Source organism: Polypterus senegalus, chromosome 8 (assembly GCF_016835505.1).
Source record: "Polypterus senegalus isolate Bchr_013 chromosome 8, ASM1683550v1, whole genome shotgun sequence".
Classification (NCBI taxonomy): Eukaryota; Metazoa; Chordata; class Cladistia; order Polypteriformes; family Polypteridae; genus Polypterus; species Polypterus senegalus.
Genome location: NC_053161.1, coordinates 173705519 through 173724812, shown reverse-complemented (window position 1 = coordinate 173724812; position 19294 = coordinate 173705519). Strand labels below are relative to the sequence as shown.

Below are 19294 nucleotides of genomic sequence, written 5' to 3'. Positions count from 1 at the left end.
CTATACATGTATTTTCGTTAAAAAGTAACAAAAAGGTGTTTTGGGGGCGTGGTTAAATAAAGAAGTAAGTAGAGAACTTAAGTTTCAAACAGCAGTATGTCAGACTATCTTTGTGATGCTGAATTGATACATCACAAAAATTGGGGACGAGGAGTTAATGAGTCATAACGAAGATATCACAGAGTGAGTAAAATGGCTCATCTTGGTAGAACTGACGAATTTAAGCCTGGCACTGAATCATGGTTGGCATATATAGAACTCATGGAGCAGTAACAGCATAGCACAAGATAAACAGGTCGCTACTCTCTTAAGTGTAATGGGCGCTAGCATTTATGGACTACTGAGGAACTTAGTGCAGCCTTTGAAGCCCAAGGACAAAACTTTTGTGCAAATTGTGGGAATACTAAAGGATCATTTTGAGCCCAAACTGCTGATAATTGCGGAGAGATTCCATTTTAATCACTGCAGTCAAAAGGGCAGTGAGAAGGTAACTCAGTATGCGACAGAGCTGAAGCAATGCTGTAAATTGCGAGTTTGGGGTGAATTTGGACAAGGCACTGAGTGGGATTCGGAATGAGGCTTGTCAGCGTCGGCTGTTATCAGAACCAAATCTGACGTTCGCAAGAGTGTTTGACATTGCACTCAGCATGGAGACGGCAGATAGAGACACACAGCAGCTAAGGCCACCTCTTTGAATACAGTGCATAAAGTTGGTGCGCAGTTTCTGGGTTATATGGGGAAGAGGTAGTGTCATCATTGCAACAGTAAAAACCACAGTTTGTATGAATGCAATTTTAAAGATGCAAAATGCCAAAGTTGTGGGAAAGGTGGTCATATTAAAAGAGCCTGCAGGGTGACGCAGCCACACCAGCAAAATACAGGTCAGAAAGCTGGAAAAAGTACAAAATATGTGGAAATGGAACACGGCGAGTACCCCATGTTCACAGTACAAAAGGACCAAGAGAAACAACTGTTCAAAGCAAACTTTATGATTGATAGTAAGGTTATAGATATGGAAATAGACACTGGGACAGCTGTGTCAATTATGCCTGATCAGTTATTTAAGGAAATGTTCCCTGGAAAGACTTTGGAAGTTACTAATGTAAAACTAAAAACTTATACAGGGGAAAAAATTGTTGTTCTTGGAAAATAGAATGCAATTGTACACTATGAAGAACAAAATAAAAAACTACCACGCATTGCAGTTAGGGGCGAGGGTCCTGCCTTATGTGGGAGAAACTGGCTCCACAAACTTATAATTTTAATTTGCCTCCAATTTAATGTAAGTCAAAATGATAAACCACATCTTAAATTAATTGAGGCAGCGTTGGAATATTATAAAGAGGTTTTCAAAGAGGAGCTGGGAACTTTGCAAGGTATTAAGGCTACAATAATAGTAAACCCTGAAGTTCCACCTAAGTTTTACAAAAACAGCCCACTTCCCTTTGCCATGAAGGAGAGAGTGGAGGAGGAGTTGGACAGGTTAGAGAAAGCAAACATCATTTCACTGGTGAAACATAGCGAATGGGCAGCTCCAGTGGTTCCCATTTCAAAAAAGGACAATTCAATTCGCTTGTGCGGAGATTATAAGTTAACCGTAAATCAGGCATGCACCACAGAGATTTATCCACTGCCACGTATAGAGGAGCTAATGGCCATGTTAGTGGTGGGACTATTTTCTCAAAAATTGCATTAGCCTCAGCCTATCAACAGGTGCTACTGGATGAAGAGTCAAAAAAAATATGTAACCATTAATACGCACAAGGGATTGTTTGTTTACAATAGGTTACCGTATGGGGTCAGTTCTGCGCCTTCAATTTTTCAAAGGATAATGGAGAATCTCAGCAAAGACCTCAAGGTCGTGGTATATGTGGACAACTTGTTGGTTACATGGAAAACTGAAAAACAGCACCTAGTAAATCTTAAGAAGGTAATAGGGCGTCTCCAGGAGAGTGGTTTAAGGGTGAAAGAGACGAAATGTGAGTTTGGCAAGATGCAAATTGATTACCTGGGACATGACATGTGTTAAACCAGGGGTGTCAAACTCCAGGCCTGGAGGGCCGCAGGTTTTCATTCTGACCCTTTTCCTAATCATTGACCAGTTTTCACTGCTAATTAACCCTTCATTTTAAAAGCCCTGTTTTTAAGGATTCAATCCTCTGAATTGATTCGTTTCTTCATGAAATGGCAGCCAAACAGAAATGAGACATGAAACGAGCCAACAGATGAGCAGCTAAACTGGGATTTCAAACTCCAACCAATCTATTAATGAGAAGCTGATTTTTGCTGTGAATTAATTAAGCCCGTTATTTAATTTTGTGGTCTGTTGCTGCTCTCATTCGGCCACAGCAGACATTTCCAAAACTGTTGATTTTCTGTTCGTCAAAATGTTTTGGTGACTTGAGAGATCAACCTTACTGAGACCTTCACTTTTCTTTATTTTCAGATATTGTGTGACGGGCACAGGTGAGCTGGTCATGGGGCAGCTTGTATTATGTCTCAGTATTGTTTGGCTGCTAATTAAAAAAAAGAGACAACTAAGGGGCCTGAGTCAAGTTAATAGAAGTTAATTAGCAGCAAAAACTGGTCACTAATGAAGAAGATGGTTAGAATGAAAACCTGTAGCCACTGCAGCCCACCAGGCCTGGAGTAAGACACCTGCGTATTAAACAGTAAGGGGATTTATCCATCAGCAGACAAAGTTAAAGCCACACAGGAAGCTCCAGCTCCCACTTGTCAGAAGGAGTTGAGAGCATTCTTAGGACTAGTAAACTACTATGGCAAATTTGTGCCAAATCAAAGTACAGTACTAGCACCTTTATATGCACTACTAACAAAATACCCGCGCTTCGCAGCGGCAAAGTACTGTATAAAAATTTTATTAAGAAGAAAATTGAAACTTTTTAAACTGAGGGAAAATATACCAATAATTATTTGTTAAGGATCTCTTTGTATACCACATTGAGAGTTCGGCCCTCCGGTTGTAATATGACCAAGCTGTGTGCTAAGCTTACTCTTGAGCATGAAACGTACAGTTGGCCATGTGAACAGTAATCTTGTTTCAAATCTCACAGCTTGGATTGCTGCTGTCATAATCGGTTTGAGTTTCATAGTTTATTTCAATTACGACAGTATTTGCAGGACTTGTATTGAAGACTTGTATTGATGAGACATTCGGCATCTGTCAAACGTTGTAAGTATACAACCGGTTTCATCGATAACTTCACATCCGCCTCACACGGTGACCGAGCTGCAGGCTATGGACGTATATATGTACGCAAGTTGGATTCAGTTAGCGTTGGGAACCCGCATATCAAATTTCTTGAAGATGGGCCCATAAGTAACAAAGACCGCTGAAAAGTTCAATATGGCGGCCAACAGTGGCGTCATACCACCAAAATAAGTACGTACATCAGTTTCAGTTACCGCAGGGAAGCCAACTACCAGATTTTGTGAAGATGGGGTCAGCCTTCTACCTACACGGGAAGTTGGAGAATTAGTGACGTTGGAAAGTTCAATATTGTGGCCAAAAGTGGCGTCATACCATCGAAATAAGTACGTACATCAGTTTCAGTTAGCGCAGGGAAGCCGCCTACCAAATTTCGTGAAGAGGATGCCATAAATAAGAAAGTTCAATATGGTGGACGTTGTCGACTGTTATCGACCATTATGACCTTACGTGTAGAATTTCGAAATGAAACCTGCCCAACTTTTGTAAGTAAGTTGTAAGGAATGAGCATTCCAAATTTCAGCCTTCTACCTACACAGGAAGTTGGAGAATTAGTGATGAGTCAGTGAGTGAGTGCTTTGCCTTTTATTAGTATAGATTAAAAGAAAATGTGTCCTGTAAGTGGAACCAGCAGCAGTTAAATGCTTTTAGTAAATGTCAAGGGTTGCTGACATGTGATAAAGTCCTTGTGCATTATGACCCAAGCCTGCCCCTCATCCTAGCTTGTGACGCTTCTGCACCCGGCCTTGGAGTTGTGATTCAACACACTATGCCACGAGTGGGCAGATTCAGTCCTGGAGGGCCACAATAGTTGCAGGTTTTTGTTCCAACCCAGATGCTTAATTAAAAAACAATCCTTGTCAATTATTTAAGTTCATGGCTTGTTAGTGCTTTACTCTGCCATGTCAAGTCATTCTCATATCCTAGATTTTTTTTCCTTTTTAAGGATATCATCCAAATGATTTGAAGTCTAAAAAAGACGAGTTATTCTCAGTGCTTCACTTTCTTCTCTTCGCTTTATTTAATTAAACCAAATAGTGCATGATAAATGCACACAGGAATAATGGAAACAAGCTAAATGGAGAAATGCTGGTCTATTCTGTCATTTACATGTTATTGCTATTAAGAAGCAATTAAAAACCAAGACTACAGCTGTTTAAGACTAAAATAAGCAATAAGGGTTCAAAATCTTAACAAGCGAGAACACTAAAATGAAGCAGAAGTGTTACTTGAGCAAGAAGTGCTTCTTATTAAACAACAGAGTTGGAGCAAAAACCTGCAGCCACTGCAACCCTCCAGGACTGAATCTGCCCACCCTGCACTATGCCATCCGAAGAAGAGCACCCTATTGCATATGAATCTCGCACATTGGCTCCAGCAGAAAAAAAAAAATTAAAATACGCACAAATCAAAAAAAGAGGCCTTAGCCTTAATTTTTGGAATCAAGAAATTTCACCAGTATTTATGGGGGAGAAAATTTAAATTGGTTAGAGATCATAAACCGCTACTAACTTTATTTGGAGAACACAAAGGATTACCTTCAATGGCTGTTGCTCGTATGCAGAGATGGGCCACCCTTCTGTCAGCATATGATTACCAAATATCGATCTCCTTCCAGAAACGTATGATCCTGCAACTAGGGCCTTGTCTGAAGAGATTCACTCCCTGTTAGTTGAGCATTTACAAGATGCTCCATTAAAGGTACAGCAAGTTGCAAGAGCATCGCACAAAGACCATGAGTTGTCCACGGTTCTCAGATTTATTATGGAAGGTTGGCCTAAAGTCAGAGATGAAAATTTAAAACCATATTACATTCGAAAAGATGAACTTTTAATTGAGCAAGGCTGCATCTTATGGGGAACGAGAGTAGTAGTATCCTTGAAACTGAGAGAAGCAGTATTAGCAGAGCTACACAATGGACACCCGGGAATAGTGAAAATGAAATCCCTGGCTCATAAATATGTATGGTGGTCAAAAGTAGACTGCGACATTGAGCAGCTCTGCAAGCAGTGTTGTAGCTGTCAGGTTGAACAACAGATGCCACGACAAGTTCCAATTCACCCATGGGAATTCCCTGGTGCTTGTTGGAAAAGGTTACACCTTGACTTTGCAGGTTCATTTTTAAATAACATGTTTATGATCATTGTGGATGCCTATTCTAAATGGATAGAAGTATTTAGGATTCCAAATATTACCTCTAAAGCAACAATTTGAGACGGTTGTTTGCCATCATACGGTCTTCCCGAACACAGTTACAGACAATGGCATGCAATTCACTTCAGAGGAGTTTCAAACTTTGGTGAAACAAAAATGGAATCAAACCCATCACTGGTGCTCCTGGACACTCAGCCACCAATGGACGAGCCGAGAGGTACGTACAGCCTTTCAAACCAGGCATACAAAAAGCTGGCGCATTTATCACTAGATATTGAAGACAAAGTGTCATTACTCTTACTGCAATATCGCACGACTCCTAACTGTACAACAGGTCAGTCTCCAGCGGATCTTTTTCTTAGCAGGAATGTTTGAACCAGGTTGGATTTCATTAAGCCCGATATTGCTGTTGCAGTACGAAAGAAGCAGCGCTGCAGAAGCTTCATCATGACCAACATGCAGTGGACAGGTCATTCAGTGCAGATGACACAGTATATTTTAGGAATACCACAGGAGGTGGACCAATGTGGATTCCTGGGACAGTTACTGAACAAACAGGACCGGTTTCTTACAAAATTAAAGGAAATGACTCAGATTGTACTTATCGGAGGCACTGTGATCACCTGAGACCTCGTTTTACAGTAAGGCTGAAGGAGCTGAAAAAGCACAAACTGACACTCCAGACACAAATGCCAATGCATCATCCACTATTATTCATAAGGAAGAAATGAACAGTGATGATGCTATTGTTGTCAGCTCTAACTTGAATGACAGGACAGAGCTTGTGGAGGAGTCTTCAGCGCTGGGTAGATCCCAGAGAGTGATTAGACCACTTAAGAATTATGATCCTTAAAATGGAGAAAGGACATAAAAAGACAACCAGATTGATATTTTTGATGTTAATGGGAATGTGTTCAGATGTTATGCTTTCAATGGGTAACACTATGAAAGTTTGGTGAATTAAGCTTTTTTTCTTTGATGGCATAAAATGTTTACTATCATACAAAATGGTTATTTCGGTGAACCTTCCGAATTGAAGGGGGTGGAGGTAATGTGGTGTATTAAGATTGTAGGTTTGTGTTTTTTTGGTATTTTGGAGTTGCCGTAGCTGGAAGCTAAAAAGTAACAAAAGGGTGTTTTGGGGGCGTGGTTAAAGAAAGAAATACGCAGAGAACTTACATTTCAAACAGCAGCGTTTCTGACTATCTTTGTGATACTGAATTGATACATCACAGTTTTATTTTGATAAAGTCCGCGTGCTTTCTTGCAAAGATTTAACTGAATACTGCAATGAGAAAATCCGGTGTATGTTAACATTATTTGTATTAAACTCGCGCGCACGTTTGTATAGTCCACACATACCGGTAACAGCGTTTGAAGTAACCGGCCCAGCGTGAGGTTGGTCAGCCCCAGGCACCGCACACCCCTAAAGCCGCCTCAGCGCGGGCCACAAGCGTGGTCGTTCAAAGAAGGGCCAATGGTGGTCTAACGAACGCGCAGTTCGCCTCTCATTTACGTCGTGTGGACTAACTGATTGGGGAAAAGGAAAACTCACACATGTATGAGGCAGCATCCTCAAAGCCGGAGAACTTACCTTCTACCTCTCAGTGATAAGAATTACAAATCGTTTTGTCTCCCGCCTCACTTTCAAACAACGTGCTAGCAGCTGCTTTTCCTCACGTGCACAGCAGACTACGCGGCGGTAGCGTGGCTTCAGTTTCCGTCGCCCTGGATGACGTCACGCGTCCCATACCCACGTATTGTCGACTGTTTGCATGTAAGGCTAGAGCGTGGAGTGTAGAAACATAGACATATATTAGGTAGACGCCGTATTCATTGTGTTGCCCAGTCGACACGATACGTCAGCAAGTCCGCTCTATCGCGAGTGGCAAAAGTGCCATTTAAACTAATACAGGTAGACGTGGAAACCGGGTTTTCTGATGAAAAAACAATAACGTTTAAAACAACATCGTTTACATACAACATATTTTGGCGAATCGTTTAAATGCAATTATTTATATCCATTTATACACTAATAATGGCAATTATTAAATAAACATAATATTATTATTAAATAATTCCTCCCATATAAGTGTAATAAGGTTTCTCTTCTAAGATGGATGGAATCCTTTTTGGGAAGAAAAAGAACTGGATGGAGGCAAATTTCTGTTCCAAATACAAGCTGTATTCTCCGCAGCTGCTAGCACACGGTCAGGCCAAAACCAAAACAGTAACAATCTTACTTCCTCTCACACAACCTCCCAGATCTTGAATGCTTAACTTTATAAACACTACTTCCTAACACATTACAACTTAATAGAGAAATGAACATTGGAAATCTAAATGTAGGTATATTCCTATTCTCATTCTAATATAACAAACATTTACTTCTCTAATTGAATGCTTAAATGACAACATAACTTTACATAAGTAACATTTCACGGACTGTCTTCTTCCATCTCTGAAACATTTCTAGACTTTGTCCTGTTCTTACGCAACACAGTACTGAAGTATCAGTTAATGCCCGAGTAACCTCACGTATAGATTACTGTAATGCTATTCTATCTGGCATCCCACAAAAACGTATCCATCGCTTACAACTTCTTCAAAATTCTGCTGCCAGGATGACAACTTGCTGTTCTAAATCCATTGAACATATTACACTGATTCTCAATCAACTTCACTGGCTCCCTGTTCACTACAGAATACAATACACAATACCGCTCTGAACATTTCAAGCTCTCCACAACCTCACTGATCTCCTCCAGACTTACACTCCTCTCGCTCACTCAGATCCTCATCTGCAGCTCCACTTTCTGTACCACACGTCAGACTCTGTTCAATGGGAGCTCGAACGTCTCTCATTGTGCTCCTCAACTCGGGAATTCTCTTCCCTCTCATATACGTCAGCTCGATTCAATAACACATTTTAAAACTGCCCTCAAAACTTACCTTTTAAAACTGGCAAACCAATTGTGAATCTTGCACTGTTACTGCCAGTTATCTTTGTTTGCTAATTATTGATTTTTGAATGATCTTGTTTAAATTTTACTAATGTTTAATTTTATTGTAAGGTGACCTTAACATTATAAAACGGGATTTTCTAACGGCCAAATATAGTGAAAACAATTGTTCAGTCTTACGTATGAAATGTAATCCCCCGGGATATGGTTTGGAGAGTACAGCGGTTTGCACAATCTCAAGCAGCACGTGCCTCTTTATCCATTACTTCACTCCACAGCAGTGCCACTCGCAATATGGCGGTGACGTTGACGTACGATGCTGCTGGTCGTGCGGCGTCTAGTAATTTTATATCTATGTGTAGAAAGACTCCAATCACAGAACGACAGTGAATAAGTGCTGGGGTTTTGGGGACGCCATAGTTACTGCATGCGATTTGAATCAGATGTGAGCAGCGTGTTTGTGTCCGTTAATCCACTTCCAGAAACTTGTTCGAGTGAATCCCTCTTTAGCCCCTCGGGTATCTTGTGGTATATTTGTCGTGCATTGCTGTCTGTCTGCGGCTTACTTCACGTTATCCGATCTACTTCATGTGTCCAGCCACAATGACGAGAGTTCACTCCGTTCTGTTTATTCCTTCACTTGTGTCTTTCTAGGATCGGCGAACTCGAGGAGATGACAATTCCTCACAGACAAACGCAGCTTTGATTTCTGCCTTTCTTTATTCAATCACGGTGTTCCGTTCAAAGAGGTTCGAGGAGCTGGTGACCGTTCAGCTATTTAAAAGAGCAGGGAGGGGGGTCAGTCGGGCTTTACGCTTACAATTACTAAAAGAAAGAAACGAACTGAACACACTGCAGTCGGTGGCCGTGGACAGGAATCGATAAGAACCGAGAACAAATACAAATATGAAGTGAGAGAAAACCGATGTGCCACACTGTTAGTCCTCTGATAACTTTCTAACTAGGGACATTTGGCCTTCCACCATTAATACGTGTGTATTTAAAAAGTAACGTGGGCTAATGTCTAAAACAAAAATTGATCAACAAACAAACAAAAGAAACGTAACTAAATTTAGACCGCGTATATATTTACACTGCTTGGATGGAGAATTGCATGGATTTATTTGCATTATCCTCTTTTTAAAATATTAGAAGCGATTTGTGGTTGGTGTTAAACTGCATCCAACAGACTGAATTTGAACCTTTGTCTGTTTATTGATGTGTATGTAGTTTCCATCTGTGCCCCGTTGCTGTTTTGCGTTTTTGTTTGCCACCTATATTTTAAATACACAGGTTTAGTGGGCTGGCACATTAACTTGTCTTTGTCTGGCCATGGACACAAGTTTCAGTGTACCCTGTGATGTCCCATAGTTAGTTCCTGTCCTGTACAGGTATGCTGATTTTCCTCCATATCTCAATGGGTTCCATTTGTATTTATTTTTAATCTGATTGTGGTGCTCAACGGGAGGTCCACTCTCATATGCTGACTGCTCCATGTAGCTTTATCGTGCCGAGTACAACAAGGATGTGTGGGTCACCCACTAAACCAAGGCCTGGCCTCCTCTCTTTCAGACAAGGTCCTCTTTGATTTAATTAGAATATTCAGGAGGACCAGTAATTGGTTGTTCTTTCTCTGGCCCCTCACATCAGGGTTAGTTCAGACAAACAGGAGCTTAAACCTCCAAATGGCAGAGCTCTAAGGGTAACCGAGGCACACAAGACCTCCTCAATGACCTAAAAGGAGCTGTAATTTACTAAGGTCTATTACTGTGTTAAATATGAAATTGTTTCTTAATTTGAGTGAAGGATTTGCTTCCACAAGATGAAATTGGTGGACAAGAAGTTTAGTGATTTGAAGATTAATCTGCAGTTGTGCTGTAAAGATTTTTTTTAAAGTAAACCCTCTGCTGATGTCCTAATGCATCCGATACACACGACTATCTATGAGTCTTAAAACTGTGAGATCAAAACTGCTGTTATGACACAAGCAGGGACTGCACAATATTATGCTAATTAGTTAAAAGAAAAACCATGGTGCTAGCTGATATTTTTTTTAGTTCTTTTTGATTTAGAGGTTGAAATACTCAGAAATGGTTGTTTTTTATTATCATAAAGGCCGGCAGATGGACTGTCCGGTGAGGCAGGACCCCCACACAGCCCTAACGTTTGTGGTTAACAGCTCAGTTACATGAAGGCTGCTGTCATATCACCAAAGGGCTTATCGGATTACTCCGGGGACACATCAGGCGCCATCACGGTGGCAGTAAACCTCATGTGGAAGTAGGTGAGCAGCCATGCAAGTAACATATTGGCTTATAGAACTACAAACACTTACCATAATCATTTTAAATGCCCTCTACTTCTTTGCTTTGTAAAACTCACTGATGGTTGCCGTTTAAATCCTCCTGAATTCTGTCACCATTAATGTTTCTATTTGCAAAAATAACACACACCCGCACACAGCTAGGTTGTAATTTCCAACAAATGTGTTAATAGGTATGTATTCTACAACAATCATTTACACAAACCTTTCAATAAATGTACAGAAGAGTGCATTAAGCCAACATTTTCAACCAATGTGTCTAACAAATGTATTTTTTCTCTCTGAAATTTTTATAGTTAGCCAATCAGGGTTGTCAGTTTACAGGACTAATATCAATCCAGTTAACTCAAAAACAAGGTGCAGGGTCAGGATAAGAGTCACTTTTAGCATTCCATTTGTCTATTCCTGGTTCAGTTACAATAACATGTCCACTTATATGGGACCCCATATCAACAAAGAAAAATATACCTGCAAAAAAAAAAAAATCAGTCTGTTTGTCCACAGTTCCTCCAGTAGCTTCTTACTCTCAGCTCCCCACTCGTAACTTAACAATAAAAAAAATAATAATGTATACACAGAAAGTAAACTTGTCTTTTTACAGTAAGAAATAAAAAACCTAAACGTAATTTCTCTCAGCTATCAGATCACGAAGACATTTCTTTTCTACAAGGTTCTTTTTTTTTTCTTCATTGCCCTCTGTCTGCCTGTTCTTTCGTTGAACAGGCAGCATTTATTCCTTTAACTGCTACTATATACATACATACACACACACTCACCTAAAGGATTATTAGGAACACCTGTTCAATTTCTCATTAATGCAATTATCTAATCAACCAATCACATGGCAGTTGCTTCAATGCATTTAGGGGTGTGGTCCTGGTCAAGACAATCTCCTGAACTCCAAACTGAATGTCAGAATGGCAAAGAAAGGTGATTTAAGCAATTTGGAGCGTGGCATGGTTGTTGGTGCCAGACGGGCTGGTCTGAGTATTTCACAATCTGCTCAGCTACTGGGATTTTCACGCACAACCATTTCTAGGGTTTACAAAGAATGGTGTGAAAAGGGAAAAACATCCAGTTTGCGGCAGTCCTGTGGGCGAAAATGCCTTGTTGATGCTAGAGGTCAGAGGAGAATGGGCCGACTGATTCAAGCTGATAGAAGAGCAACTTTGACTGAAATAACCACTCGTTACAACCGAGGTGTGCAGCAAAGCATTTGTGAAGCCACAACACGCGCAACCTTGAGGCGGATGGGCTACAACAGCAGAAGACCCCACCGGGTACCACTCATCTCCACTACAAATAGGAAAAAGAGGCTACAATTTGCACGAGCTCACCAAAATTGGACAGTTAAAGACTGGAAAAATGTTGCCTGGTCTGATGAGTCTCGATTTCTGTTGAGACATTCAAATGGTAGAGTCAGAATTTGGCGTAAACAGAATGAGAACATGGATCCATCATGCCTTGTTACCACTGTGCAGGCTGGTGGTGGTGGTGGTGTAATGGTGTGGGGGATGTTTTCTTGGCACACTTTAGGCCCCTTAGTGCCAATTGGGCATCGTTTAAATGCCACGGGCTACCTGAGCATTGTTTCTGACCATGTCCATCCCTTCATGACCACCATGTACCCATCCTCTGATGGCTACTTCCAGCAGGATAATGCACCATGTCACAAAGCTCGAATTATTTCAAATTGGTTTCTTGAACATGACAATGAGTTCACTGTACTAAAATGGCCCCCACAGCCACCAGATCTCAACCCAATAGAGCATCTTTGGGATGTGGTGGAACGGAGCTTCGTGCCCTGGATGTGCATCCCACAAATCTCCATCAACTGCAAGATGCTATCCTATCAATATGGGCCAACATTTCTAAAGAATGCTTTCAGCACCTTCTTGAATCAATGCCACGTAGAATTATGGCAGTTCTGAAGGCGAAAGGGGGTCAAACACCGTATTAGTATGGTGGTCCTAATAATCCTTTAGGTGAGTGTATGTATGTATATATATATATATATATATATATATATATATATATATACACACACACATATATATATATATATATACGTATATATATGGAAGAGAAGGTCTGTGATACAGTTTGCATATTTGCAGCTGGAGATCCACAAAGGGAGAAAATGAATCACATATCATAAAGTAGTTTTTATTCCTGAGCTTTCAACCCCTGCCAGGGGCCTTGTAAGTCTAAGCATTATCCTCTGATGAAGACCCCTGGCAGTCCCAATGAGTCTGGAATGGATTAATTGTATTTACATACAATCCTATGGGGGAAATTGCTTCGGTTCACAACCAAATCGGCTTACGACCAGAGGTTTGGAACGAATTATGGCCGTGAACCGAGATTCCACTGTAGCTCTAGAAAAGGTCCAGAGAAAAGCGACTAGGCTGATTCAGGGCTACAGGGAATGAGTTATGATGGAAGATTAAAAGAGCTGAGCCTTTACAGTTTAATCAAAAGAAGATTAAGAGGTGACATGATTGAAGTGTTTAAAATTATGAAGGGAATTAGTCCAGTGGATCGAGACGGTGACTTTAAAATGAGTTCATCAAGAACATGGGGACACAGTTGGAAACTTGTTAAGGGTAAATTTCACACAAACATTGGAAGTTTTTCTTCACACAGAGAACCACAGAAACCTGATTTTTTTTTTTTTTAAAGAAGAATTACATGGATTGGACTGGCGAACTGATGGAATGAATGGCCTGTTCTAGTGGTCAAAGTCAGCATTGTTGTGTGCCTTTTCTTTTGCTTTCTCTGGTTGTGTATTCACACTTGCACACAGGTCCTCACTCTAGAAACTTCCCTGAAGAACATTCTCCTTAATGAAAGAAACTGTAGTTTCCTAGATTCACATGTATTTATTTTAGCCAAATTCCTGCTGGTTACATGTAGTTATATTTATACTTCTGTCTGTCCCTTCATGTACACCTCGAAACCTGGCTTGGTGGCAAATCCTCGACTAACCTACTCCTATGCATCCCCACTACATTAGTGCCCTTCCTATTCAAATGTAACGGTCATAGCAGGAGAAGTCATATCTGTTCAAAGAGGAGCCCAAATGGCCCATAATTCCGTGCCCATCTTTCCTAAACCAAAATTTCAGTACTGAGCCTTCTAAATCTCCTCTATTTTTACCTGTTACTGGTATGTGGCAGAAGAAGAGCACTTTGCCAGTTCTGCTCCTGAACTTGACAGGTAACTCTTTAAATTTGGACTGAAGTAGTAACAGTCTGCCCCTACATATTTATTTTGTTCTTACATGTAAAAGGCAAATGGATTGAAAGCCCTTCCCCTGCCCACATCCCCACCCTGTGGCAGCCAGAAGCCTTTCCACCCTTTCAGAGTGTTCCCCGCACCTGTGTACCCAGAAGACGACACACCATGAGAGGCTCTCTGTCTCTGGAGGAAACCTGCACCTCAATCACCTAATGACTGAGTCCCCCTCAACTATGAATACCTCCATCTCTTGTGGGGATTGGCTTTCACCCACTGGTGCTCTCCATACCTGTTTACCACTTCAGAGTTATTAGAGTGAACATCCCTCTCCTTCATTAATCCCACAGTATGTGTGCTGCGTTACTCCATCACAGTGCTTTTTCTCAGATAGAGCAGTTCCTAGAAAAAACAACAAGGCTAAACAAGAATTAAAATAGTAGTAGGAAAGCAGAAAGAGTTGCACTAACATCACCCATGAACCTCAAGAGCAACAGCGGGCTTTGTTGCAGTAAAATCACAACATAAAATTAAAAAAATGGTGCTTATCCTCTTGTGTCCTACAAACAGTCATACATGACAGTCACACCGGGGCTAACATGGCCGAGCTACTTTGCAATATCACTGAGGAATGGGGAATTGAAAAAGAGCTTGTGTTAGTCATAGATAACGTGTTGAATATGCTTGCTACAGCTCAGGGTGGTGGGCTTTCCTCACATTTGAATGATATGCACAGCCAACAAACTTGGCAGCTCAGCACACACTCACACTACCGGCTCTTGTGTGGCTCCTAGGAAGAATAAGACGTGTCACTGGGATTTTCCACAGAAGCAACCAAGGCCTTCAGGCTTTGTGGTAAATGCAGAACTGGTCAGATGTTCCACAGCACTGGTGGATTACTGATGTGCCAACCCGACAGAGCAGTGCACATGACGTGTGTGAGAAAATTTCTTGATTCCATAACTTTCTACTGATTGGGAAACAGTTATGCAGTTTACCTGTTCACTCAATAAAAATCCTTTAATTTAAACTATAACAATTACTTTCATTACTCATCAAGTCTTCCAAATGTCAACTTGGAGACAAATTCTCATTTCAATTAAAAAAGAATCAGCAATAAATTGAAATATTGAATCACATTACATAGACCATCACAATACATGTTTAATCGGCAGACAAAAAATCCTTGTAATATCAAATCGACAGACCTCTAGCGATTTCCACCTCTATCCAGTAAGATGATTTCTTATTCTTGTTCACTTGTCTCTTTTTATTGATTTCCCTACACCTCTCTGTTAAGTCCACAGGTTTTTGTTTAAGTTCCTGAATGACTTTGCCCTCTCATGATTGTGTCATTTCTTCTGGTGGAGTGTTCTCTTATGCTGCTTTACTTTACTTTTCAGTCTGTGTGACTGCATGCTGTTTATCCTATTGAATTTCTTCACTGTCCCTCTTCTTTATCTACTGGGGTGATCTTCTCTTATGCATTTTATTAATTTATTTTTGTTTTTGCATTTTTTTTTTTTTTTTAAGTGTAAAGTTTTGTTGACACCTTCAATCAGCTGTACCTCCATCCCTTCCTTTCTCAACTCAACCTTCCTTGCTTTACTGTTAGCATTGCACTGTTAGAGAATCGCTTACTTCTCAGGACATTCCACTTCTGGCAAATATTTCTCTGGTTATCTCTGTTCATATGTGGGTGTTAATTTCATATTTTCCGATATGTAAATATCTTTTTAAAATGCAATTCTCTGGTGATGCTTTCATTTGATATAAATGCTGGCTTCCTTACCTGTGTTATTTCTTCTTTTCCTGTTCTTTGCAGGCATTCCAATTTCTCTACACTAAATTGTTTTCTTTTTCAATTATTTCAGTTAAGTATCCTAAATATGCATCAATTATTAAATTTGGAAATCAAAATTACATTTCTGCACTGCAGTTTTGCACAAGCTGTCTCAGGATACACTTCAGTTGAGAGATCATGACCAACTGTATAGAATTAGCGGTACATGGTCTCCTCTTCACTTTCACTTTAACACTGGACTGTGACAGATTCTCTTATTTATTCTGAAGTTTACTCCTTTACAATAAGTTTTCGGTGGGTCAAAAGATGGTTCTTTTGTTAAAACCGTTTTACACATTCAAAACAGCAGTAAGGTTTCTCTCCTGTGTGAATTCTTTGATGGATCTGAAGATTCCATTTTAGCGAAAAATGCTTGTGACATTAATAACAACATTAAGGTTTCTCTCCTGTATGAATTCTTCAGTGTCTATGAAGTGAACGCCTGTTTAGAAAGCAGTTGCCACATTTAGAAGAGCAATAAGGCCTTTATCCGCTGTGAATTCTTTGGTGAATCTGAAGATCCCATTTTTGTAACAATGCTTGCCACATTAATAACAACATTAAGATTTCTCCTGCAGTGGGCTGGCGCCCTGCCTGGGGTTCGTTTCCTGCCTTGTGCCCTGTGTTGGCTGGGATTGGCTCCAGCAGACTGCCGTGATCCTGTAGTCAGGATATAGCAGATTGGATAATTCCACCCGGGGGAGTAAATGCGAACATTAATTTTATTTTAATTCTTTTCATTTTTATTACTATTTAATTTAATATTGTTTCTTTGTATCAGTATACTGCTGCTGGATTATGTGAATTTCCCCTTGGGATTAATAAAGTATCTATCTATCTATCTATCTATCTAATGGATGGATGGATTAAGGTTTCTCTCCTGTGTGAATTCTTTGGTGGCTCTGAAGATTGATCTTTTTTGAATACTGTTTGCCACATTCAGAACAGCAATAAGGCTTTTCTCCCGTGTGAATTCTTTGGTGGATCTGCAGATTCCATTTTAGCGAAAAATGCTTGCCACATTCAAAACAGCAATAAGGTTTCTCTCCTGTGTGAATTATTTGGTGTCTATGAAGTAAACTCCTGTTTAGAAATCGCTTGCCACATTCAGAACAGCAATAAGGCTTCTCTCTTTTATGAATTTTTTGGTGGCTCTGAAGATCGCTCTTTTTCAAAAACTTCTTGCCACATTCAGAACAGCAATGACGATTCTCTCCTGTGTGAATTGTTTGGTGTCTCAGAAGAATGCGCTTTTCTGAAAAGCATTTGTTACATTTAGAACAATAATAAGGCTTCACTCCTGTGTGAATTCTGTGGTGTCTCTGAAGATTACTCTTTCGTGAAAACTGTTTGCCACATTCAGAACAGCAATAAGGTCTCTCTCCTGTGTGAATTCTTTGGTGTCTATCAAGTAAACTCCTTTTCACAAATCGCTTGCTGCATTCAAAACAGCAATAAGGCTTCTCTCCTGTGTGAATTTTTTGGTGGACATGAAGGCTGGTCTTTTTTGAATACTGTTTGCCACATTCAGAACAGCAATAAGGCTTTTCTCCCGTGTGAATTCTTTGGTGGATCTGAAGATTCCATTTTAGTGAAAAATGCTTGCCACATTCAGAACAGCAATGAGGTTTCTCTCCTGTGTGAATTATTTGGTGTCTATCAAGTAAACTCCTGTTTTGAAACCGCTTGCCACATTCAGAACAGCAATAAGTCTTCTCTCTTTTGTGAATGGTTTGGTGTCTGATAAGACTGCGCTTTTTTGAAAAACGATTACCACATTCAGAACAACAATAAGACTTTTTTCCTGTGTGACTTCTTTGGTGGATCTGAAGATTCTTCTTAAGCGAAAACTTCTCACCACATTCAGAACAGTAATAAGGCTTTTCTTCTGAGTGAACTCTTTCATGTCTCTGAAGATTGCTCTTTCGTGAAAACTTCTCGCCACATTCAGAACAGCAGTAAGGCTTTTCTCCTCTGTTAATTCTTTGGTGTATCTGAAGACTTCCTCTGGATTTCAACTGTTTGCCACATTCAGAACCGTACTGATGTTTTTCTCCTGTATGAAGTTTAAAAGAAAAAAAAAATTATTCTTTACGTCACAACATTAAATGCCGGATGAAATTATGAAGAACACTTCATAACCATAAGCATCTGTAAAATGTAGATTCATTTCATAATTTTCATTTGTGTATTACAATGACACAGCACATAAGCACAATCACTGGACTGAGGTCGAGACATTGGCTATGAGAATTTTTCAAGTCACACCCTCCTGTCAACCACATTGAACCACGCACATGGCCCTCTCACCTCTCATTCATGTGAATGCTTTTGACAGGCACAGTTCTTGCTCTTACAAATTTTTATGTTTCCTCACTTTAAGTTCCCAATTAAAGAAGATGTATTATGTCCAAATCTTATTGAAGAATTTCATCACAAAAGGGTTAACAACAGTAAAAATGAGTACACAGGCAATCCTAGGACTGAGAAACGATATCAAATGAATTAAAGCCAAAAATGTTGACCAGTTACACGGCAAATTGGTTAAATGAGTATCGATAGACTATGCTGAAACAGTTGGTGGCGATACTGCGGAAGATGAAAACATCAACTTACAATATCACAAAGAATATCTACAGCTGTTAACACCGTACGGTACATCTACCGCGGATAACATTAGACACCAAAGGAGATCTTGCTATGCCATTCATATTAAAGCGTTAACGGTTTCCCGTTAGAATAACTTTTGCAAAGACAATTTACAAATCTCAGAGTTTTATATAATAGAGAGAAAGAAACGAAATTCACTTGGGGGCAGTTATACGTGGCGTTGTCACAATGAAAGTACAAACAAAGAATCACAATTCCATGCGATATTGACAAAAATTCCAAATATTGTTTTTGGTTGTGTTTTACAGTAAAAGTGTAAGTTTAAAAAGTTTGTGTGTGTTAATTTTAAAGCCAAACAGAAAAAAAATCGCAACAACAAAAACGCAACATGAAACATATTTTGAATGTAAATTATTGTTTTAATATTTTTAAATATGGTTAATTACTCACTGTAATGTAAAATAGTTCTATTATGCATATGTAACAATTCCCATGAAAATAACAATCTGTTTAAATTGTACATCCACATCCCCATACGTGAACAGCAGAACCACAAAGAGGCTAACGTGTAGTGCAAGCCTGGGGGTTGGTGAGTGAAGCGAGCAGGAGGCAAAGCCCCCTAGATCTTGTGGAAGTGAAAAATACGCTGAAGATTCTCACTTTAAATGAAGGCTAAAGGAGTCGAAGGATAGGCAAACAGAATAATTAGATTTATTGGAATAAACAATAACACGGACTCAACCCAATTAAGCCAAACTGAGTTGGGCCCCGAACAAGCCAAAAATCAGTTTATATAATCATTCCTTATCATGCTGACCTCACTCAAGACAGTTCAGTTCATTTCTCAACTGAAATCCTCCACCTGCGTCCTTGACCCAATACCAACCAGGTTTTTCAAAGAAATATCAGGCGTTCTAATTGACAATATTCTGGAC

At 39.9% G+C, this 19294-nt stretch overlaps 2 protein-coding genes across 2 annotated transcripts in view; both read right to left on the bottom strand.

Annotated features, from left to right (window-relative positions):
• The window catches only part of LOC120534711 (zinc finger protein 420-like), a 57035-nt gene extending 49901 nt beyond the window's left edge, over nucleotides 1–7134 (bottom strand). The window contains exon 1 of the mRNA XM_039762297.1: nucleotides 6978–7134. The gene's annotated coding sequence lies outside the window, so the exon portion shown is untranslated. The remainder of the gene's footprint in view (nucleotides 1–6977) is intronic.
• Nucleotides 7135–16575: 9441 nt separating this feature from the next.
• The window catches only part of LOC120534710 (zinc finger protein 420-like), a 71105-nt gene continuing 68386 nt past the window's right edge, over nucleotides 16576–19294 (bottom strand). Inside the window, 1 exon segment of the mRNA XM_039762296.1 lies at nucleotides 16576–17805. Within this exon segment, the coding sequence (XP_039618230.1) occupies nucleotides 16616–17805 (1190 nt within the window). The 3' untranslated portion in view covers nucleotides 16576–16615.